At 39.7% G+C, this 26,058-nt stretch overlaps 1 protein-coding gene across 1 annotated transcript in view; it reads right to left on the reverse strand.

Moving 5' to 3' along the window:
* The window catches only part of grm5b (glutamate receptor, metabotropic 5b), a gene marked incomplete at its 3' end in the record, with an annotated part of 49,894 nt that overhangs the window by 11,581 nt on the left and 12,255 nt on the right, over positions 1 to 26,058 (reverse strand). Inside the window, exon 6 of the mRNA XM_079224755.1 lies at positions 536 to 771. Coding sequence (XP_079080881.1) covers positions 536 to 771 — 236 coding nt within the window. The remainder of the gene's footprint in view (positions 1 to 535; positions 772 to 26,058) is intronic.

Raw genomic sequence — 26,058 nt, forward strand, 5'->3', positions numbered from 1 at the left:
TTCTGTCTGCCTCTTTTTGCATCCCGTTCATTTGTATTTCCCGTCCCATTTCATTAGAATACATGACTCTCTTTGATGCAACTCCCACACACAGTTTTGCCTATGAATGGAGGGATTGGAACAGAGAGAGAAAGACGAGGGGCAGACGAATACAAAGAAATAAAGGGAGGGTGCACTCACAGCCACAAGGGATATCTCTCAAGATGAACCGGAAAGCTGTGTGCATCCATATGGTGCGTGTGTGTGTGTGTGTGTGTGTGTGTGTGTGTGTGTGTGTGTGTGTGTGCGCTCTGCCAGTCTGTTTGTATGTCATTTGCATTATTAGTGGCCATTATGAAAGCCTGTCAATAAAAATATTGTGTTGAACCAAAACAATGCAGCCTCTCTTTCTCTGTAGCCCAGATGGTCAAAACAGAAGTAAAGTACAGCTGTAACTCGGACACCTTGTGTTGTCTTTGTCCGTACTCACAACTACAGGTGTTCAAGAAGTACATTTCAGGTCTCACCCCAGTGGTATGTATATTTGTGTACTCACTGCTACAGGTGCGGTTGTATTTGAAGCTCTCCTGCGGGTGACCTTTAAGTCGACAGTGGAAACGATGCTGCCAGAACTCTGGAAACCAGGGGTTCCTTTGGTTGTTTTCAGGGCGAAGTTTAAGGTAATACTCATCAAACCACTTCACATCAGCCGACTGGAGCTTGATGGTAATACCACCCGCTGCTTCCCTAACGTAGCCATCTGTTACATCATACCGGTCCGCCCATCCGTCACTGCACACACAGAAAAACAAAGACAAGTAAAAAGGATTAGCAAACGCCATCAATGTATCTGTGAGAATGAAAATACCTGCTGTTTTACAATTAAAACAAATTGTACACAGTTTCCTCTGAATATGTAGTGGAATCGTTTGATCATTCCAAAATATTGTTACTGATTATGCTGCACAAGCCTTTCAGATAACTTAATTGGACAGCATTTTTCGGGGCGAAGATTGAGGTAGAACTATGTGGTCAATTTGCCTTTGTGATTTTTGGATCTACTATCATAATTGAAGGTTCAATGGCAGTTTGTCCTGCCTGAATATGCCTCCCTGTAGCAAACTCTTTCACCTTATCTGGACTCCATTACTGTTTTCAGAGTCTGTGTTTCTATGAGATTCCTCCCATATCTTAAAGGTACCCTCTTGCAGGTGTGCAGTCTGTAAACCTGTTATAGGACCAGCCTCGATAGGATTTTATACTCGTAGTTCAAATAACCAGCCTGATTAGCTGAGCATGTACTGTACATGAAAATAATCACGTGCCGAGATGCAAAGATGAGTGGGTCAGCCTCTGGAGCCCATTAGAGTGCTCGGCTTTCTTCACAGAGCAGAATTGTGTGAGCGTGTTTTACCCATCTTGTAGGGACATAAAATCTGTTTACACGGTCACATTGTAGGACTCGTCTTGCTTTTTAGAATAAAATGGGGACAAAATACAAGTCCCCATAACGTGAATCATTACCTTTTAGGGTGAAGACTTGATTAAAGGTTAGGGTTAGGATTAGGCTGGTAGCAGTTATGGTTAGGGTTAAGTCAATGTTGTGTCTCCAAAAAACATAAAAACACGATTGGTGTGTGTGTGTGCGTGTGCGTGCGTGTGTGTGTGTGTGTGTGTGCGTGTGTGTGTGTGCGCGTGCATGCAATGAATAGCTGACATGCCTCGTATTGGATGAAATTACATTTTGGGGTCGAGAGGTGACGCGCAGGGGCAACAATATGTCACCATAAAAAATAAACGCTATTCCACTCACACACACGCGCACGGATGAAGACATTAACTTGGCGAGAGCTCCAGTTTCATTTGAGAAAGGGACAAACAAAGAGAATAAGCTACTGAAACACTCAGAAGACGGGCGAGAAACGAGAAGCAGAAATAGCAAATCAGGGAGAAAAACTAAAAACAAAAAAACAAAAGGAGGTACAAACAGAATGATTAGCAGAGAGGACATGTGGGAGGGAGCTCTTACATCATTATGGGCAATGTCCAAAACTCGTCATATCGCTGACAAATCGGCATAAACATTACGCACAGACACACACACACACGCATAAACACCAGCCGGGTGCTGAGATGAACTAGGTCAAATGGAGTATTTTGGCTGCAGCTCAGCAGCCGTGCCCCATCAGACACCAGCAAGACGAATATAACTTCCCCACAAAACACACACTGACAAACTGTGAAGAGACATATTGCTGTAGTTTGCATTTTTAGAGGGGTGGGGGGCAGATTTGGGTTTACTGCTCCTCAAGGAAGCACAGATGGCACAGTAAGTGCGTGTGTGTGTGTGTGTGTGTGTGTGTGTGTGTGTGTGTGTGTGTGTGTGTGTGAGGGAGAGATAAAGAGAAGAAGGGAAAGAGAGAGGCGTCGATGTGAATGACAAATCTTCTCTCCTCCTTTCACAACTACTGCCAACATGGCCTCAAGCAGGACAACGATCCCCGGTCCTTCCAGTGGAAATTCTCCTTTCTTCCGTCCTTTCTTTCCCTCTGAGCCTCCAGAGAACAAAACTAATTTTCTCCTACAGCAGGCCTTCCAGCCTCATACTGATTGCAGACCCAAAATGTTTGTGCGAGTGTGAGTGTGTGTTTGTGTGTAAACTGCCTTCTCCGTCTGCCTTCTGTCTCGTTTTCTGTCTTCGTCTTTCTTCCTGTCGTTCTTCTTGTCACCCTCCGCCTTGAGGCATTGGATCATAAATCACGATGAAAGCATTATTTTATTATATATAGCATCTATAGACCAAGCCTGTAAACACAAGCTCACATTTTAAATCCAGCATGGTCAACACTGCACATCCAGTAAAGTATGGAAACACTTTGGGTTTCATACATGGCTAAACTGTGTGCAAACTCTGTCATGGACGGGTGACGGTATCAGAAGAATAAACATGAAAAACAACGTCAGGTGTTCAAATTACATAAATGGAAATCAGATTAATTGATTATATTCACTGGACCAAGATATAAAAAAGAAAGTGCCACCAAATTGTGAGAAAAATATCTTCATTCTTTGATTTTTGGGTTGCTGGAATAGATTAAACAAATAATTCCTGACAATGAGTTCAAGGCATCTCTGACTACATTTTTGGGGGTTTGGGGTATTCACGTGAGTATTTGCTCTTTGTTTAACACAATGTGGTATTGACATTATGAGACACATTTGGTGGAGTGTATAACAAATAATTTGAGAAAGGAGACAAAATAAAGACCAAATCTAAGGGATTGATAAGTGAGGCAGTGAACAGTGAAAACAGATTTAGAGCAATCTATGATCATAAATCAATCCATTCCCGTCCGGTCGATAGATTTCATATTTTTTCCATGTCTAACATGTTTCTTGCTCATCCGTCTCTTTCGCCGTCTTTCATTAACACCTTTTACATTAAATTACATTTTCACCTTCAGCTTCTCTTTGAGCCCCGTTGCTCTGTTGTTCCACCATCCTCTATCCTCTTCCTACCCATCCTCCCACTTTGTCACATTCCACTGCATCCATCTGCCAATATATCCTCTTTTTTTATTTATTTTTTTATTTTTCTCATTTTCTTTCTTCAGTACATGCCACATACACCTTTGGCAATCCTTTTCAACATTTTAATCAATAGGGCAGACTAGGAGTGATTTAGTTTTTCTCGTTAAAATGACATTTTGACATGTCAATTTGATATGCTGAAAATGTTAATTCATCATATAACAATTTTGACATGTTACAAATATATTTTCATATGGAGAAATTACATTTACTTTCTTCGTCATAACAGATTTACAGATATCTTCCATTTATTACATATCAGTAATTCCTTTGTCAGTAGTATAAATAACGATTACAGATATCTACAATATAATTTCTACATGTTGAAAAAGGATTGTGAAATGTAGAAGCTGACTTACTGAAATTAAGTTACAGATATCTACGAATAATACTTCCACTCGTAAGAAATGTATTACAGATATCTTCAATTGCTTTAATTATTAAACTATGGTATGTCTTGTTAAACTAAGCAAATGCTATATGTTTGTTTAACAGTTAATAATGATTAATATGAATATTATTTGTCAGCTCAATGAGTCTGGCATAATGAGTAAAACATTTTAGTTTTGGTTTCAGTTAAAGTTGAGTGTAGCAGCACTGCAGCATCATGGCAAAGTCTCAAATATCAACTGGTAAACAAACGTTGATAAATGTAACATCAACTCTGCATTGATTCCTCAGGACAACTTTCAGTAAATAACGCCAGCTAATTGCCAGCCTGATAGGTAATGCTGAATAGTGACACGGTCTGGTCTTTCAACATCGTGGTCTTCAATCTTCCATCCAGACACTGTACCCTTTCGTTTGGATTCTTTTGGGGATGTTTACAGATGTATGTGCAATTTCAAATCCTTCTATTTGTGGATTTCTAGTAGATTTATTTAAAACAAGAAATATTTGTGTGTGCATCAGAAATATATTTCTTAATTGTATCTTCTATTTTTGTAGATTTTGTTTATTGTACATGAATATATAATAGTGCTGTCATATTAGCGCGTTATTAACCCCGTTAACGCAAACCAATTTTAATTGTTCAATTTTCTTCTCGCCAGCACCACGGCGGATGTAGCTCAACCGGAAGCAAAACAATAGGCACGCCGTTTGGACTTGGAAGCTAGGCTAACGTTACGGTTTGAAATTAATGAATGGTGAGCGCGATACGACAAAATGAATGATAAGACGCTAATGAATGGAAAGTTTACTTTCAAGAAGTTGTCAAATGGTTCCCTTGACAAGACCAAAGTGGTATGTGCCATTTGTCATTGTGAACTGAGCTATCATCGTAGCCTATCCAGTCTGAAATACCACTTGATGGCCAAGCACACAGCTGATGCCAGAAGGACGAGCAACGGCGGCGAGTTTGAAACACAATCCGTGAACTTCGCCGTGTTCATCTTCTCACCGTCGAACCAAACAGCTGAATTATACTGAATTATACTATCAGTGATCAAATATCAGAATGAAAAACACTTAACAAAAAATATGTTGTGTTTTATTACCATATTTCTTATTGGCCCTTCAGGAAGTTACAGTGGTTTTTTTTTTTAGCTCTCTCTGAAATAATATCTGCTTTCATCCCTGTCTCGGACAAATAACATAAGAATTCTTCTAATAATTCCCCAGTTAGCTCAGAGACTCCTACTCATGTTGGAACAACACATAGAACAATAATAAATGTCCATATACATGTATATCCATAATTGTTCTTGTGGTTTCTTTCCAGACACTCTTGTGCTTGATTGGACAAAGTATCATGACATTGTGTTTAAATTATCATTCATGAATTGTCTGGAACAGCTGGATGAAAGCAAGGGGGTTGAATCACTACTGCATTTTATTTCCTAAATTGCACTGCAACTTTTATTATGAATGTTCTTATTTGTTTTTAAATCTTGTTCGCCTTGTCTTGAATGTTTCCGTCTTTCAAACAGCAAACTGCAATCTTGGTGTCAAGGCTGAACGCAATTCTCGAAATAGGTCTTTTGTATAATTGCACCACAACAAAACCTTTACAGCAACCTTTACAATAAGTCTTTCAAACTCAAACCACCTATGAGGGATGGACAACATGGTGAGCAGTCTTTCTGTAATTTAGCTTCAGCTAATCACCTGCTGGTCTCTCTCTCTCTCTCTCTCTACAAATGTCGAAGAGCTCAAGGCCGTTGCCATGGTTTCCAGCCCACGCTCAACCTGCTGTCTGTACTTTGTGTCTCATTAGAGCACACCGGATTTGAAGTGTATGCATATGCATACGCGCACACATACATGCACCACCCTCACCCTCTCTTTCTCTCTCTCTCTCTCTCTCTCTCTCTCTCTCTCTCTCTCACACACACACACTTTTCTATTCACTATTCAATTAACATTAGATGTCCTGTCTCTACCAATATTGGAAATTAAATTTGCATAATAGTACAGTATGCCAGTGTTGTAGGCCAACGCACTACTTTAAGCAGAACTTTTACAAACCAATTCTACATACTGTGGCCCAGGGCCATTGCCTTTCCATTCTGTTCATTCATTCGTTCGTTCAAGTATAAATAGAAACTGGAACTCATTTGCGATTGATTATTCATTTTTACTTTTCTTGGTTGGGAAATTCATCTCAAGCCAGACATTTTCCAGCAAAGGTTGGCCAGTGGGATTTGGTGACAGGGAATACTAAAAGCACAGAATAAATACATCTTTTATGCAACTTGCTAATATATTTTCTGATAAATTCTTTAAAATCTGCAGCAGTCAACGGCCTACGAGAGCAGAGCAAAGTAGAACCAGGGCGCTATGCTGAAGCTTATTCAGAGTCTCTCTCTCCCCGGGAAAACAAGAAGGTTACATTTAGATACGAAGCAAAGTGGATTCTGACTTTTCCGACAAAATGTATGAACCAACACAGTCAAGTTACCTTGAAAGTATCTGCACATGTGGTTAAAAAGTGTTTCAAACTCAAACCACCTATGGACAAGGACAAGGATCTGCATCTAAGACAATGTGATTTAGTTTATTCTTTGAAGACAGTTTAAAAAAACATCTAAGATTTTTTTTAAAAAGTGTGCAATGCCTAAGAAGTAGGTAAATAAGGACATTTTCATTGTGATCAAGCTAGACAAAAGAGTAAAGAATTGAAAATGTCACAGTTGAAAGTATTGGGACAGTATGACACTGTAAGCTCTGTATTGAAAATAAAATAACTCGTTTGATTACATCCCAGCTAAACAAGGCCATCCATTATGAGCATTGCATCCAAATTAAAGTGATTTGATGATATTTGATCAGTGTTTGGGGATCCATAGATTAAAGGCAATGGGCAGCGGAGGCATGCGTTGCAATTTCATCTTTTTATATCAGAGTACAAATCAAGATTCTTCTCTACTCACCGGAATGAGGTTGGCTTTGGTGTGGAAAATGTGATTTTGTACTTGCAAAATATTTGCATCTGATCTGAAGCTGCCAACAGGTCACTTCATTAATTAATGTCGAAGTTCAATAATATCATGGCACCTGACCCCCAACCCACCCGCGCTCTTGCTGCCATGGCAACCTGGCAGAGATTCTAGATGAGCATCTGCTGCTTCCAACTAAACACACCAGCAGTCCACCAACCAAACCCGACAACATTGATTAGCTGGTCGGACAACACAAGTTGGGGAAGAGCACACAGGCGGACGGCTAAAATCTAAAAAGATGAAAAAAAATTAAAGAAAAAAATGTAAGCTGCTCTGCATGTCTGTGAACATCCAACACTTTAGCGTCGGGTACTCAACAGCTGCACATTTACGAGCACTAGCTAGAAAACAAACAAACAAACAGATGTTGTCCAAAGGATTCAGTGAATTTTCGTTGCATGCATTCAGAATGTATCTGTTCATTTAAGTCAAGGTAGCGCAACAACATAGCAACTGTCAATTCATGTCAGCACGCAAAGTAATCTGCAGCAGGAAAATCCATGCAAAACACTGGTTGGGTGTGTTTTTTTGCTAATCCTATGGAGCATAGTTTGTGAAGCAAAGAGCACACTCGTTGGGATATAAGCATCAGTTCCTCCTGCAACAATGCAGCTTGTAGTTTTTTAGGCTCAATGATTAATGGCTTTTGGATTTGGAAAGGGGACGGGCCTCCGCAGTGGGATGAAAAAGCCCACTAGTATCAGATACTATGACTTTCCGACGACTTGGCACAACCCTTGTTAAAGTCACAGTGTATATTTCTCACTGTCTATTTAGCACGTAGACAAGTCATGTGAGTGACATAGAGAAGCGTAGACTAAATTCATGGGAGGTTTGAGAGTGAGGCTAAAGGGCTAAAGTAAGCGATCTGGCTTTTTTTTTTTACAAACTGCAAAAGGTATCAACCAGCTCTCCTCAGCCACGACACCTCATCTATAAACATCCACAGCCAGACGGAGGTCAAAGTTCACTATGACAACAGCAAAACTCATTAAACCAAATGTCAAAACTGTCTCAGACACAGTGGCACTAAACTCTAAATGTGTGTGTGTGTGTGTGTGTGTGTGTGTGTGTGTGTGTGTGTGTGTGTTACAGAGAGGCGGATGCAAGGCCCGTGTCCATGTGTGTACCCAACTGTGTAATTATGTGAGTGATCGGACCACTTTGCACGCCCATCATTCAATAACACGCACACACACGCAGCAGAACAGCCTACGCCTGCTTACCTTGGCAGCAGGTTCACTTCTACTCATCTATCAATGCCACACTTCATTACCCTCTGTCTCTATTTTTTCTGACAGTCTCTCACCTCTCATCTTTTTCTGGTTTCTCTTTTCTCCTCACATCTGGATCCTCTTTTTTCCATTTCTTCCACTTCATACTCCTCTCCTTATCCGTTTCTCTAACGCTGATTTCCTCATTTTCTTTTCTTGTTTTATGACTGCTCTTTGGTCTTTTGCATTCTCCATCCATATATCGCTTGCTCTTCTTTCAATCTGTGTCTTTTTCTTAATAAATCACTCGCTGACCATCTTAAATATTGCAATCTTTCTTTCTGTTGGTTCATTTGCTATTTATTCTAATATGTAATTACATTTTAATGAATGTCTAATGCTATGACCATGGACAAAATAGATATAATAGGGACATCGTCTTGTCTCCGTGACTCACCCATAGGTTTCTGAAGAGCCGGTGTGAAGCTTAAAGTGAGTGTCTCTGGCTGTCATCATCTTATTAGTGACGAAACAGCCTAACGCTAACAATTGGCAAAGAGGGAAACAGACAGTTACTGCTTGACTATCTTTCACAGAAACAGAATAACCCAATCTTTAACACTTGCCATATCCTTGAACTCAAAGGTGATCGTCAAACCTTAGAAAAGCCCTCACATCCTCAACTGTCTAGAAAGAGCTAGACATTCACCCACATACACACACTTTGTCCAGGCTAGTTTCGGCAAACAGGGTGTATTTCAGATTTTCGAAACTTTGCTGATTTCCCCTGGGTATCAGGCAACAGAGGCTGATTTGATATCTGACATGGGGACAGAAACAAAGCTGTCAAGGCAGAGGAGAAACTAAAAAGTTACAGATACAGAGACAGAAATACTCTATAGAGACTAGTCGAGAGAAACAAACTGGCAAGAGAGAAAGAGAAGAGACATGAAAAATAAAAGAAAGGGCTCGACCATTCTCAGGGGGACCTGGATTAATGTTGCCCTCCTATTTATGATATGCACATAGCATGGTCACTCAGTCTATTAGAATAATTCTCATTCATTGTGGACTGACTCATTGAAGCAAACTACAGCTCAGAGAAGGTCACTCCGAGAGGGAGGGATGACGAGAAAGAAGAAATTGTGATGGAAACTCACAAAAAGCTCTTAATGGAGAACAATGACAGTTTCATTTTAACTTCGGCAATTCAGGGCTTGTTCATACTCCTCTATCACCATTTGTCATCGAGAAAATGTCCTTCTTGAAAATATACCAAAAGCAATAGGGAAGTTTTTTTTGCAACAGAAGCTGGAAGCAACACGTTGGAACATTTTCAATTGTTTTCACTAATGAACCAATTCACTTCGATCAATGGCAGTGTGGAGTGGATAAAGATAAATAAAAAAAAAGAGAGAGGGGTTTAGGAGGTCAGATAGAAGCAATAATAAGCTGTGGTTTAGACAAAGACAGAGGAACAAAGAAAACAACAAACAACTAAATCCTTCCTACGGCACATTACACTATATGTCTAGGACCATGTGTGTATATCCTTTGATCAGTGATTTACAAATGGAAACTGAAGCACAAAACCTCCCATGCTCTACCGATTAAAGTATAATTGGAAACATTTTATCTTGTGCGCAAAAAGCATGGCATTGAACTTCCATTCAAATACAAAGTGTGCACTTCCTTGCAGACTTTGACTTTATAAATTAATTACTTTGTAGAAACTGAAAACAGAAATCCCGAGGAAAAACAGATAAATATATATTGTTAAAAGAGGATTGAGTTGTAGAGTGCACGAACACTGTGAAGTGGACCATGGATTTCAATTTTAATATTGGCACAGTCTTTATACCTACTAAGTTGACATGCAGCTTGAATTTAAATGTAAATTACGACTGATTTTTGTGCTTGTTAATGAGAAACAAAATTGTCCATTTGTATTTTCCTTCGACTTACAGCAGAATCACCCCTGTTCCCTCTACAAACTGAGGAACTGAACAAATGTGAATAACAGAGAGAAAGCAGTGAAATTAGAACGAGTAAATAGGGAGATGACAAGTGAAAATAACTTGAGATGGTAGGGTAGAGAATGAGGAGGATCCAAGCGAAGAGAGATGGATGAGTGCAGATAACAGGCATTATTCCCCTCCAGCTGTGGTCTTTGTCTGGACGCAGTCAGCTGTGGGATTGACAAAAAAATCTCAAATATGTGTTATGTACATTGTTTCACAAAAAAAAACTGTTCAATAGTTTGAATATTTGCGTTAGTATACAAATGCAAAAAAACTGTGACTTGACTTTCTTTTATATCTCAATATCTTTGGACAAAAACAGGACACAAAAAAGGGAAACTGAGCAGTGGGAATGAAAAAGAAATACAAATTAAACAAATGGCAAAAGGAACAAAAACAGCAAGCAACAGACAATGAAACACATGAAAGAAGCACCAGAAGGTGTGGAGAGATTAAAGACAATTGATATAAGGCGGGATTGAGAGAGACAGAGGGACTGACGATACGGGGACACAGATATGATCTCGGGGGGTGGGGGAGAGATAAAGTGACTGACAGAGGGAGAGAAGTGAGGATCAGAAAGGAGACGGCAGTGTTTTGTAACTGTGTGTTTCGTGGCAAAGTCGAGAAAAAAGAAGAGCAATCGGGTTCGAGGTGAAGAAGTGAGCTGAGCAGTAGAGATGTTTCAGTCCCATTTTTTCCTTCCCGATACCAATTCTGATACCTCAACTTGCGTATCATACTGATCTGATATCAGTGTTTAAAAAAAAGAGGTGAAATTATTGGCAACAACTCAATTTTACAAGATTACATTTGAACAAATCATGATAACGTTTTAATTTACCTTCGCCCAATATACATTTTTACTGAAGGGAGCTTGAACGTATCATAATGTAACTCAATGCAACCTTTGGTAACGTTAGCTGTTAGCTCAGTTATTTAGCCAAGCAGGACTCTGCTGCACACCGGCAATCTCTCCAACATAGATCTGTTGTTTATCAGGGCAAAAATAGGGTGCATGAGAGCGTTTAACCAGTTTGCACAAGTATGGATCAAGTAGCGAGTGACAATTGTTGTTATTGTTTCTTTGTACCCGAAATGAGTTGATCAATTATATGATAATATGATAATGTGGATCGGTGCATAGACTCGCATACTTGATACCCAATCCAACATTTTAGGCTGTATCGTAAGCATTTTCGATAGTGGTCATGGTATCAGAGCAACTCTGTATAGCAGGGGAGAAGGAAACACAAGGAAAGTGAGATGGAGGAATGATGTCAGGGGGGAAGAGATAGAGAGAGACAGAGGTTGTATATTTCTCCTGGTCTGACCCTCATCACTTTTTATTGCTTCACACATAAAAGTGTCATCTCTCATATTCAGTACGACGGAGATTGTAATATTACCTGCTGAGGTAATACTCCGCCAATGTAACATCACTCTCTCCCCAGATCCTCTCTCCTCCTCTTCTTTTCCAACCCTCCTCCTCACATTTTCTTTTCTCCTCAGCAAAGAAATGCAGCAGTTTCTACAATCTAAAGACCACTGTCTACATCCAAGAGTTGAACTGACTTTCAAAGGCAACTTCCCAGCCTGGGACCAGAATATTTGGCAAAGACATTTCCATTTAAAACCAGCCAAAATTAATAAACAATGGCAAAATTAGATAGAATTTTCCCAATTGCGAAAATTACGGTAAATTGTTTTTTTTCCATTGCTGAAAAATTGTAAAATGGGTTATGGAAACGCCTTTGCCAAATAAATTCGGACATAGTGAACCTTTAACATAACTGATCAGCTCTTTCCACTGTCTGCGTCATCTCGGATATTACCGTAAGGTGCGAATACTTGTCTTCGTCTCCAGACAACATTAAACATGGGCAATACTAGCTGACGTGAACTAAACTAATCAAACTTGCCCAATTGAAACACAATTTTGAAGAGCCTGCTCTATGAGGTGGAAAGCCAAGCCGCCTTGTTTTGTTTCTGGTTTGCAACGTCTAGCATACTTATCCTGCCGTGTGTAGCCTAAGGGGCAAACGTCTAACCAAGTTTATTTGCGCCAAACCAGACGATGAAAACGCACAGCATATTCTTTATATTTCTTTATTTGCAACATTTCAAAAGATCCGAGGAGAGGGATCCTCCTCTGTTGCTCTCCTGAAGGGTTCTTCCTGTTTTCCCTGTGAAATGGTTTTTACTATCTTTATTTGGGGAGTTTTTCCTGATCTGATGTGAGGTCCCGGGACAGGATGTTATTTGTACAGATTGCACATTTTAATTTGTGATTTTGGGCTATATAAAATAAACTGAATTGAATTGAATATTCACACACTCCTCAATGCTGCGTTCACAACACACTTTACTTGCGTGAGTTTACACATCGGACTATTTGTGATAGTTCGCTTCATTCCCAACCTTTTTTTTTATTTTATGTTCAAAAAGGCTGAAGTTATAACATTATTATGTGTGTTGTATTACCTTGTATCCTTAAGAAGCACTTTGGGGTTTTTAATTGAGTGTGAAAGGGAATATTTCTGTGTTTGGCATACTGTGACACTATCTCAAGTTCAAACGGCACCATATTTTCATTAAATCAAATTGAGAAGTTGAAAATGTTCCTCGCTTTGGTCGCGGCTTGTCATTCCGGGGTGATGGTGGGTCCTGCAGCCAGACCAGTTGAACCACTGCCCCAGACCACATGCATGTTCTTATTAGAGTTATGTCCTTCTCAACTGTGACAAAAAAGCTTGATCTTTAAAAGAGTAATGTTGGTTTCTTAACCCTAAATGAAATGGAGACATTTTAATTGTTGGCTCACGGGGGTGGTGGGGATGTGGCTCTTTGCGGTAACACAGTAAAAAATGTGGCTCTTAGTCTCTGACTGGATGGCCACCCCTGTACTAGACGGATATACACACAACATAATACATAATAATAACAGCAATATATATAGCTGTAAGTACACGAATGTGCATACTCATTTACATCCCTGTACACAGTGTACATAAACATGGATTGACATGGTTATCATTAGACAGATGTTTTCACTCTGATGGTGGGTGATGATGTAATCCACTGATATTGTTTATATTCTGAGCAGAAGAGCAAAAAATGCTGCTTGTCCTCTGTGTGTCCTAATTAACACTGTTGGCACACTCGGGTCTCTGGGTAGCAGTTTTTCTGCTGTGGCAGCCAGTCTCTGTGGTAAGACGGGGTCCCTCCAGTTTGCACATAAGAATTTGTTTTGCTTAAATTCATGAATGTCAGTGATGGATTTGTAATTTCCCACATAAAAGCCTAATGCTGCATTGATAAGAGTCTGTTTCACTTCAGTACCAGTAGCGATATCATTTGATGCCACTCTTTGGTATTTGCAGTAGCAATACATACTTCTAGGTGTTCTCTGGAGTTTTTTTTAACTCTTAGGATGTTTTGTAATTTTCTAAAACACCATTATTTTCATTTTGTTTGTATTTATTGATATTACCCCAGCCTTGCAATGATTATTGAGCAAGAGCAGGTATTTGCAGCACTCCTTGTACTGTTGAGATAGATGAAACACCCTCTCAATGCAGATACTATCAGTCTACAGCGATCCAATGTAATAAAGATGATTCATTAATATAAAGTTAAAGTTGAATTATGTGTGCCACAGACTATATTCTTATCTCCTCGAATCTAAATACATCTACTACTAGTGTCCATGCAGAATTGCCTTGTTGATCTGAAGTACTTTCCCCTGACACTAGTTTGAAGCAATTGTAAGAGCGGATTATTGTGCAAAAAATAACTTTTGCAATAAATGAATAATGTGGCATTTGCAGTATATATCCAGACATCAACACAGTTTAATGATTTGTGTTGCACTGCAATCACCTGTGTCACAGATGTGTTGCCATATACGTGAATGTCTCTATCTGAATGGAAAACATCTCAAATTGACCGAAATGATCTGAGAGAAGAATTCAGAAAGAGCTCTTATTATAGCAGCAGGACCCAGATGGAGGCATGTGTATAGTAGACAAGTAAACATCCTAATCTCTCCCTCGCAAACTTTCTCTCTGTCACACACTCTCTCACTATCTCTGTCTTTTTATAATTTTCTTGCTCTCTGTCTCCTGTGTTGCTATGGTAACAAGCTGTGCGGGGGCTGTGATGCGGCACACATCACACCCGTCTTGCTGAGCTCACCGGAAGAGAGGGAAAGTGAGGGAGACATAGACAAATGGGTGTCAGGGTTTGGTGTCTTTGTCTGCTGGCGCTCAGGGACGATTTCCTTCACTTCCAACTTTAGTGTCATCCAGTTGAAGAATTGTGTTGAAACAAGCATTTTGATGTTGAATAGCTGGTCCAAAAAATATATTTAATGGCCTGCACAGAATAAAGAGCTGCAGTTTTTAAGTTGTAACCTAAGTATTGAAACGGTTGCAACGGTAATTTAAAGTGATTTTTTTTCCCCCGTAATCTGGTGCTTGCTCGGGCAGATCGCTGTCTGTCAAAAGCTTGCTGATGTTACAAATAATTACATATCAAAGCCATTAAGATTGTCTGACAGTCTCATAAAGTCACCCAACACAGACCTAATTGTTGAATACAGAGTAATAGCTCATTAGTCAGAGTTCTACATGTTAATTATTGTCTGATCTTGATCACAGTCCACCAAAAACTGTAAGCTGTCAACGTTCCAAATAGGAAGATTAGTAGATACTGCAGAATGAAACACTAGTGAATATAAAGAGACAGGCTATAAACTAAAGCTGCCACCATGTTTATTAAAAGCAACAAATTGCACCTGGTGTGAATTAGAGCCTAAACTGTTCAGTGGATCACTTGGGACCATTAAACGCCCACTGAATGAGAAGCTGTGGCTCATCAGAACACAACAAAGAAGGTCTATACAATTGAGCAAAATGGCCCAAGACTTCCCCAGCTTTCTGTAAATGAACTCCTAAGCAGATTCCAAAGACACTACAGTATATTGGAGATCATTAAACGTTTGCAGCCGTAGTTCCACCAGTCTAAATGTCTGATAGTGATTGTATCTGTGGATTGGCAGTTTGATTTTCCTGACAGCTCATTCATTGAGTTTCAACTTTCACTATTTGAATTGGCAGCCATGGACCTCTGTGTCACTTCCTCTCTTCTTACTGCTTCTCACAGCTCCTTGAGAGTCAGGCCAACGCCATTACTTAACCACCTAGATCATCTCTACAATCATATCTGTTGTGAAAGGTACAATTATGTGTTTGGAATGCTTTGTATATCTGGGTTTACATGACTGGTCGATTTCATACAGATGTAATACAAGTTATATTATTGGTACAATAATATTATGTTCAACACAATACTGTGTGTATTTGTATGGGCAGAGACAATAATGATTGCGCTTCCTGAATGTCTCAAGTTTGTTTTTCTGCCAAAATATCCACCTTTTCAGTTTTTTTGCTGTATTTCTGTTCATTTGGAAGTAAACAATGAATAGTCAAGCCAGAGTATCGGTCCATTGCCTAAATATATTTAGAAGAGTAAAGGTAAGGCAACCCATTTTCAGTTAACGTTTAATTTAATTTGATGACCCATTTCATACTGTGACCCATTAACACATTAGGCAACTGAACAAATTGCCTGATGTGATGAATGTCAAGAAGCATCTGTTTTACTGAGCCCGTCAGGAAGAGCGGACTTCTAAAACATCTGTATGATAGACAGACAATAAGGAGAACAGTTAATGAAATACTGAGGATTAGTGGCATTCTTTCGCTCAGCCTGTGTCATAAATCCTATTTGGTCAAGTGCTCCCTTCTGTGCGTATCTTTAATTTCTCCGTATTCACATCTTTTGTTTCACTAGGGGTCCGCCATTTCTCAGAGGCATCACGGGTCATATTTCTCTTAATTACCTTTGCCTAGTTTAGAGTCAGAGCTAAATAAAGGCCAATTCATTTCCTGTCCAAGCACTTTAAGAGATGGCAGGGCAATTATTCACACATAGCTTTTCAACTGTGTGATGGACGACAAGAAAGTGTGTTTTGAAGTGGAGGGAAAGAGGTTGAAAAGGTGCTGCAGATAATGGAAATAAAGTACGGAACGGAAGGACGAAAGAGTCCGGAGAGCAACAGAGGTTATTTGTGTCCTGATGAAATTAATTTATTCATGTCGACGTGATACCAGGGTTATAAAAAGTACAGTTCAATGAATGTGCAGAACATTAGCATATCTCAAAAATGAAACAAAGGGGGAACCCTTTAGATTCCTGTGTGGATTACTATAATGGCGACTATAAAAAGGATTATTTTTGGCATGTGTGTGTGTGTGTGTGTGTGTGTGTGTGTTTGTGTGTGTGTGTGTGTGTGTGTGTGTGTGTGTGTGTGTGCGTGTGTGTGTGCGTGTGTGCGTGCAAGTATGCTGAGCCACTAGGCTGACGTAACTGTTAATCTCACAGTGTAAATCTCAGATATTGAGCAGCAAAATGACGAACTGAGAGCTTACAAAAGCCTCCCCACGCAAACAACACCATTTGTTGTGTCAAAAAAAAACAGAATAAACATGCAAATTCAAAAAAGGACACAAATATATTGAGTCCGGTTAACCTTCTTTCCTACTACCACTGTGTCTCTGTCTTTATGTCTGCCTGCCTGTCTCCCCCTCCTATCCTCTCTAAGTCCCAGCACTTTTCCCATCAGAGTGCTGAGAGGATAAGGCCATTTCCTGGGAGAGTAATAAGAGGATGAGAATGTGTTTGTAGGTGTGTTTGTGTGTCAGCCCTTGCTCAATGTGTCTATGCGCACATGCAATTTTCCATGTCATGTGGGTAAGTCAACTGAATGTGTGTGTGCGTGTACATGTGTACGTGTGCGCGCGTGTGTGTGTCTATGCCCACAGGTCTGCCCTACATGTAGGAAACATCTTAATTCCCTGTCAAGAGACTCTGAGAGTTGGAATAACCATTAGAAATTCCTGTGTATTCTTCTTTTGTTCTTGAATCCTCATTCTGCAGAGCGATCACTCGCAGTCATTAATCAGCCGCTCTCTTTCAGTGGGAACAGAGAGAAAAGATGAAGGGGATGTGCGGCAGCAGAACTGCTTAATGATTTGATTTTTTGGGGGGGGAAAAGCCACTCATATGTTGATGCACTCAAAAGGATGAATAATATCGAACGAGAAAGGATTGCTATCACCAGTCTTTATGTTTGACTTTATTTGACTTTATTCCTTAAATATGCTGTTTAACAAGAAATACTGGAAAGCAACCCCGTTGAAATGTTGAAATGTGTGTGATTTTAAAGATATCCTTTAATCTGTTGCTTTACCAAATCTAATGCAATGTTGCATGTACTGTATGTAGAAGGTTGTGTATGTTGTATTTTAATGTGTTGTGATTTGTATGGCTGCTACCTTGTTATCTGCATCAAACATAGTAATTCACATAAACCTCATTTTGCCCTCCCTGCATTGGCTTCCAGGTAACTTTTTGTATCATTATAACCCTGTTTGGAAAAGGTGCTATGTCTCTAAATGTATTTAAATTAGTATTACTTATACACCTTGTAATGATGCACGGGTTGACCAGGTTCAGGCTGCACTTATATATATATATCACAGGTGCAGGTACACACACACACACAACTCACCAGCAGCTGATTTGAGTCTACCTCTGTCTTTGTGTCAGACATCACACAGTCAGCGGTTTGCGGGTCGGGTTCAGGTGGTTGATTAACGCTTATATATTTACGGGTCGGGGGGAACGGACTCGCTCTCACACGGTTGGGTGGCTGCGGGTAATAAAAAAGCCTGACTATCGCATCACTACTACGCATCACTACTATCTTGTAAAATAGATTTTGATCTCAATGGGACTATTTTGTCAAATAAAAGGTAAAATACATCAATAAATAATTGAAACAGGAAAGTTGATGTCCTGGATATCACCTTAAGTCTTCCCACTCAATTCTAATAAACATCATGAGCAGACAAGTTAGACATAGAGACTAAAGTGTCAAATAGACAGGAACAACAGGAGGAAGAGGGGGAGACAGAGGGGTCAAAGAAAGACCAAGAAAGAGAGGTAAAAAAAAACTTTGATATTGAATAGTTTCAGTTCAGCAGCCTTTTGATCAGCTGTCTTAGAGAACTTCACCCAAACTGACAGCTAAAAATAAAAGTCAAGGTAGAGTTTGGTTAGGGTTTAAAATGTGAAGAAATAAACCTGCTGAGTTCTTTGATATGTGGTTGACACTTATGACACCAAGTAAGAAAGAGCTCCAAGGAACTTTCTCTTCGAAATTCACAGTTGTACAACAAAAGAATGTCAATAACAAAAACACATGTCAAATCCAATAAAAGTTGATGGCCCCTTTTCTGACACATTACCAAACATGTGCATATTTGTCAAATAACTACAGTTGTGAGTGTTCAATTTTATATCAAATAAAGTTAGGTTTCTTGATAATGATTGGCATTAACTTAATGTCAAAACTGTCCTGGTCGAGTTCACTGGGTCTGCAGTGTTGTGTACACATCATACAAAAGTCCACAGTTCTGCTGATGAGACAAAAAATTAAGATATGGAATAAGGCCGAGCTAAAACAGTGACAAGATGCACCACATCTTTAAATGGTCTCTCGACCAATAATTGTGCCGTCTGCATTAAATGAACACTTTTCCTACTGACAGCCTCACAGTAACATTTACAGAGGTTTTTGAGCTGCACATTCTGCTGCAAAAGAAATGATTGTATAGAACTCAATGAGAAATTGACTCTACTTCTCACTTGATTTATTACCAGTTAAAATTGTAAACACGCTAGTTTCAAGTCTCTTTCAATACAGCATTATGTTTATTTCGTAAATGATGGTCCTATTTAGAGTCAAATTGACAATAAAGCAGGGTATGCTCTAGCTCGTAGCTACCCTGTGATTGCTACCACAGCATTGTGCTTTCAGTACATTGAAGTTAATTGTAACATTTGTCTTATTCAGCATTCAGCTGTACTTAACTCAAGGTTTCAATATGGCAATCCACAAATCAATGGGTAAAACAAAGTCAAGGAGAATTATCCCTCCAACTGTTCCAGAAATAAGAAATCAAAGTCCTTCCAAATGCGTGATAACAGTCAAATCCAGCCTTTGAAAAGAGCTATACTCGACAGTATGTCTGAAGTTGACTCCAGATGTCTAGATTAGGATTACATTCAAATAAATAAATAATAATAATAATAATATCACTGTTATTCTAATATTACCGCCACAAACACCATTACCCATAAGTGCTTGACAATCGCAGGTTATGAATCATGGCTTAACAGACAAAATAAGTCTATTCCTGTCACGGCTAGTACAGACATAGCAGATATGACACGAAACAAAAGAAGAGACTTATGTAAGCACCTGTGCTGTATTTTTTTTTTTTGGAGAGCTTGCATTGAGTTAAAGAAGCTAGAGGCCATCCCAGACATAACATCAGGACTTGCTCACTGAAGACAAGCCATCAGTGTTTTCTACAAAATCAGACCAGCGGAATGTGAAAATTCACCGAAGATATCACATTTGAAAGACAGATGGACAAAGGCTCATTCATTTCTCGAAGGAATAGAAATAATTTTCAAACATTTTTAAACAAAATCTAAACATTCCAAGAGAAATAGATTTGTTCGGTCCCTCAGCTAGGTGCCCCTGTTCAGAACACAATTTCAGTAATTAGCACAGATTTCTAATGTTACATTTCTTAACCCAGTTTAGACACATTTCCACTGTTTCCTCACAAGTCAGAAACAGAGTCAAGAACATGCAGACTGTGTGTGCGCGTGTGTGGGAATGTGTCCCGCAGTGGATCTCATGAAGCCACAGACCACATATTGATCTCACAACCTTTACAGATCGCACCGTAGGAAGATCATTTGCTCACGAAAGCTAGTCAGTCATTTACGAACACACACACACACACAGACACGCACCTGCCTGCATGCACAGGGTCTCACATTTCAATATCTGAGATGCACAAACTCATAAACATCTCGATCCATCGTTTTTTTCTACATATTCCCATGTGTTTAATTACCAGACCATCTTTTAATGCAAAGCTATGAAGAAGAAAAAGCAGAATTAATTTCCAACGTTTCACCAATTAAATGACACTAAACAGCTCCTGTTTTAATTAAGGGTGAATTAACATGATACTAGAATACAGACTGGAATAGGCCGTGTTTGTGTGTGCATGTAGAATATGCGTGAATGTGTGTGTGTGTGTGTGTGTGTGTGTGTATCAGCACCTTCGTGTGTTAATGTGTGCCTGTGTAAATGTGTGTTTGCAAGGGCAGATGCATCCCAAACCTGGCAGTAATGCGTAAATTACACTCCTACTGCGAGCAATTTGCTTTTCATGTCTGACACAGAATCTTTTATTACAATCATATTTGAATGCCACACACACACACACACACACACACACACACACACACAATACCAGTCTTCGCCGCTCTGCCCTCAAGTGCTAATTTCTCCTCTCTTCAACCATCTTCTCCCTTCTTTCCATTTCCTCTCCTTTCTGCATCTTTCCTCCCCCCTCCTCGCTCGGTTTGCCTGCTCTGCCCTCACCATGTCTTTAATCTCCTCTCGCTCCCATGCAGGTGTGCAATACCCTAAAAATCAATTTTAAAAACAAGCAGCTTTCAGACATCTCAGAGCCACAGGATTCCGTTTAACTTCTCTCTTTGAAATTTCTCTCAATTTAAAACCATGAGAAAGTGTGGCCTTGGCAGACAGCTGTGGTGAGAAGTGGGACACGGCAGGGATCTGACCTCTGTTAAACGATCGGTTCAGGGTCTTAGTTCACATGCACCACACTCTTACACTCTGACAAAACGCAAGCAGCTGGATTCAGAGAGGGACAAAGTGACGATGAGATGAAGTCACAACTGAGACGTAAGAGAACAAATAAGATGAGGAAAAAATTATTAATAATAACGAGGGAGAGTGAGACGAAGATAAGACATTTGAGAGAGTTAAAAGAAATTAGAGGGCAGTGGGGTCGTGGCGTATCAGCACAGATGTCTTCAGGCACTCATCTGGATTTCACTGAAATGGCCATTGGCATTATCAATAATATTTTCTTCTAACATATGACTGTTAGCTCCGCAGAAAAACCTGCACGTTTCCTCACACAAACATATATGCATATGCACCCACACATGCACATAGCCATTCATATAAACATGCGCATGCGCCACATATCACCCCAGCTGCTATGCTGGATTCATCCAAATATGGCAGGGGATATTTCCATGGCAACAGCAGGCAGAAGGGGTGCAGACTTGTGCTGGATAATCTCCAGAGAGGCTGCTTTTTGACTTTTGAATCAAACTATTCTCTTTCGATTCATTCAACAGTATAGTCGTTTACTAGCACAGTTGAATATCCGCCTCGTATGAACACACAGAGAATCCAGCAGATGGTAACATTTTGGCTGCCATGGACATGTAACTAAGCTGCTTGAATTGTAAGGTTGCAAGAAAATCTATTATATAGTTATATAATTTGTGTTTGCACTTTTTAACCAATTATTTAGGTGATTTTTAATTAACTTGGATCTCCCCATCAAGGACATGCACAGCACAGATAATGTTTCCCTGAAATCTGTTGCTGTAAAATCTGGCCATTTATAAATGTTTGAGTGGATTTACAGTAACAGGTAAAAGGGAAACAGTGCCCGGAGGGAAACATATTTCTAACTGACCATGAAATACATAGATGTAGTTGCTGTGAAGTCAACCACATGATAAGTGATCGCGATTATCACTGGCTGCCCGGTCTGGCTGGAAATGTTTTGACAGTGCATTTTGTTGTGTGTGTGTGTGTGTGTGTGTGTGTGTGTGTGTGTGTGTGTGCGTGAGAGAGTGTGTGTGTGTGTGCAGAAGGTAAATACTATTTTAAACTTCTGATGCCTGACTCATTAAACCATACATTCACGCATTCTCTTCGCAGACTGACACATAGTGTAGATGGTTTCGTTGTCTGGTACAGTGTATTAAAAACACATAAACACACACAATCTGAAATCTTTCTGTAATACGTCATTTAAAGGATTAACGGTTTAAGATTATTTTTGTAGACTAACAAATCGGGCAGCATTTGTCCACTGGTACTCGGTCCTGCCAAAGAGGCATCATCACAAAAAACTGTGTTTGGACGAATAAAATATGAATTTTAGGTGGTGGATCTTGATATGGCTGCAAAATATGGAAAGAGGAAATGCAATTTTATAATTGGGGGCTGATTAATTTAAGTGGCATTGATAAGACATTGTTTGAATTTGAGAAAGGAGATGGTGTTTCGCTTGAAGCTGATTTAGGGAAAATCTATTGCCATGAGGTCATGTGAATTTGTGCCCATATGTGTGTGTGTAAATGTGAAGATGTGGAAGTGGTGGTGTGTGTGTGTGTGTGTGTGTGTGTGTGTGTGTGTGTGTGTGTGTGTGTGTGTGTGTGTGTGTGTGTGTGTGTGTGTGTGGGAGGGGGGGTTGTGTGTCCCATGTGGCTCGATATTTATCTCAGCATAGCTATAATAGCTATTCATTAATGGGTCTGTAGCCTGCTGGCACAAGAAGGAATTATAGGACAAAACCAATCAATACACTCAGGCTCCAAATCCAGACCGTGTCTCATAGTTTTCTTGTGATGTGGTAGTTAGCCCTCGGACCTGATGTTTTTATGATTATTTCTAGAAGACGAACATAAAAAAAAACTAAAGCAAGAAACACAGTGAAACTGAGCATCAGCTGGAGCTTTTTAAATTAAAAACATTTAAACTTTCCCTTTCATGTAAATAACTGGCAATGGCAGTATTCCTGGTGTCATCTACTGTAAGGTCTTCACTGCACAAAATAATCCTCTCTTTCTATACTATGCTCATGTTAATGGAGTATTATGTCAATGTAATCAATAATCAACTGTGGGCTCACATACATTAAGAAAAGTTTACACTATACGACTTTCAAAGTTGTCAGATCACTGTACACACGATACAACTTGCTGTTTTGTAAATGGAAGTCTTGAAGTTGTTGTGTTTTCCTCGCTACATGACTGACCGGTTACAGGGGGTCACATACTTCAAGATTTTCCACCAAGCGGAACCTCCGATGAATATGTTTGGTCTCCAACCCACATTTTATCATTAACACAAGTGACACGGGAAATGACTTAATGCGTGAGACAGGGTTTTCTTTCCCAAGCAATCCACAGAACTTTCCTTGTAGTCATGATTGTTGGCATTGGCACACGTGTTGACCAAAATAGCCTGTTTCCACACTTCTTTAATATTTATATCCTGCTCCCTTAAGGTGCAACAACAACTTTGGTAAATGCAACACAAACAGTAAAGTGTCTATTACAGGCGACCCCTCCCACAGGCTTCCTCTCAACCCGTGTCTTGCGCTTGTGGGGCTTTTTTTGGAGAATTCTAAAAACTGTTAACGAGTGGAAATTCAGAGCCAAAGTTCACTCATGAAGGACAAAATTGCGATCAGCCTTTAAAATTACATTTCCTGAGCCAACTTTAATTTATCGGTTCATTCAAAGTGCCATGTCTCTGCAATGTTTATTTTTGAAATCTCAAATTGATAAATAGTAGATACTAGGATGAGAAATTGAGAAGTTGCTATCAATGTCTTCAATAATGTGACTTATCATTAAACGTATCAGGAGCCGGGTCCTAAAGCCGTGTCACAGAGGACCTTTTCAGACTAATATGTTTTGTCGAAGTGTTCATCTAAAAAAGTGTTTCTCAAAAGGAGTTCCCTATGAGAGGTTCAAGGATAAGTATCAAAGGAAAAACTGAGGATTCATCAACCAATTCAAAAACAAGCTAAAAGATGGCTTAAGATTGACGCATCACATCCAGGCAATGGTAGAGGCAATAATACAGAAAGAACGTAATTATTGTACGTCATCCAGCACACAGCCCATCTCAACAGTAAAATGCAATCTGGAGATCTTGTAGTAGTCTCCTCTATTAATGGCCATGCTTATCTGCCCTAGGTAACTGAATAATCTTCGATGTGCTCTCGTGGTAATGTAATTATCCTGGTGTTAAACGGGTGTCTGCCCAACTGGGCTAATCAGAAGTTCCTTCCACAGAGCTCCAGTGAGCAGAGCACCCACCCGTGACCATCTCCCAATTTACAACTACAGCCCGTTTATGATACTGGCGCTAACTAAGGCTGCTATTCAATTAACCGACCTAATCAAGACAGACTGGCCAGAGATGGACTACAAGATATACTGTACTGCTAATTTTTTATTTTAACAAGCTTACATATTCAGCCTGAGGAAACTATTTTCTTCACACAAGTGGACAGCTAAATAGTGTGAGAGCTTTAGTTAATCTAAATACTTTTTCCACTTAGAAACTATGAAATAAGGGAGACTTTTCCAACTGGTTTCTAGATGGTGTTGCATAATTAAAGGAAACTGTTGGCATTAATTTGGCATGTCATTTTAATTTAAACAGTTTATGTCAGCTAAAATTCCATGATTTAACGACTCGTTGTAATATCAAATAACCCTTTATTTGGTTGATTGTTGGAGTAAACAGAAAATGATGTGCCGAATTTCAGAACTATGGTGTACCATAAGTGGTCTTTTCATCTTTCTTTTGTATCCATTATTCACATTTATTCATCCAAGAATTATTTTGCTTTTTTCTTGCTAATTGGTCCAATTCCCTATGATATGCAGTCATGGCCTCTGCTTCTTTTTTACCTGACAGAAAAGGGCTTCACCAAGAAAGTGTAACGCTAGAGGCAATCCCGCTATCCCCCTGATCCCACTCTCCTTCATGCAGGTGCTCTGAATAACAAGAAACCGAGACAACCCAGACACATGGATAAGAACCCTCAACAGTTTTCATTTCGCCAAAACCATAAACTGGGTATATTGAAAAGAGTCTCACTCATGCTGTATTCACACTCTGAGTGACACAGCAGCAAAACTGCCTGCTTGTTCAAGTATTCGTAGAAGTAGTTGTCATTAAAAAGAACTGGGAACTGGAACAGTATTCTTTAGACGGAGCTGAATACGGTGAAACAAAAAAGGTTTCTGCAGCCCCCGCATTTGGACTGAGAGTTAGGGTGATATGAGAAATTAATAATAAATAATATAGCATTTTAACCCACTGAGAAGGGCCATTTTTTGTATCCACTTCACCATATTCCCATTTGAGAGCTTCCATTATATTTATCATGCTAACCGCTGGCCATTGGAAGGTGAGGTGTTTTGCTCAAAGGCACATTCACAGCAACTGTTACAGGCAGGGTAGGGAATTTACATATATTTTAGGGGGAAATGTTTGCCCCCAGTCTGAAAACCAGGGGCATTTTTTTTACTTGTGAAATAACATTTAACCTTTGTTCAAAGTAATAAATATACTTATTTAGGCTCACAGTGTTTCCCCTACCATTATAGTATATCACAACAGAAGTAATTTAAGGTTCCCTTTCCCAAAGAACCTTGTTCTGTTATTAAACAAACTAAACGGCCTTATATTATTGATCTTATCTACACGACGGCATGTCATTTCTGTCTCTCTGGTCGCACGTTTACAACTCTTTACTGCTCTCGGTATCGCGCACGGCGGAGTTCCGCCCCGATGCGCACAGACACGTGTGCGCACTGGTGAGCGTTGAGCCACTCACACCAGTGGACAGAGAGAGTCGAAAAATATGTGGCGTGAAAAGCAAAGCGTCTTTGAAACGCTCCCAGGGTGAAGACTGCAGCACTCGCTACGGAGTAGCTCGCCTGCTCCGGGTTCAATAG

The sequence above is a fragment of the Taurulus bubalis genome, assembly GCF_910589615.1.
Source record: "Taurulus bubalis genome assembly, chromosome: 10".
NCBI lineage: Eukaryota > Metazoa > Chordata > Actinopteri > Perciformes > Cottidae > Taurulus > Taurulus bubalis.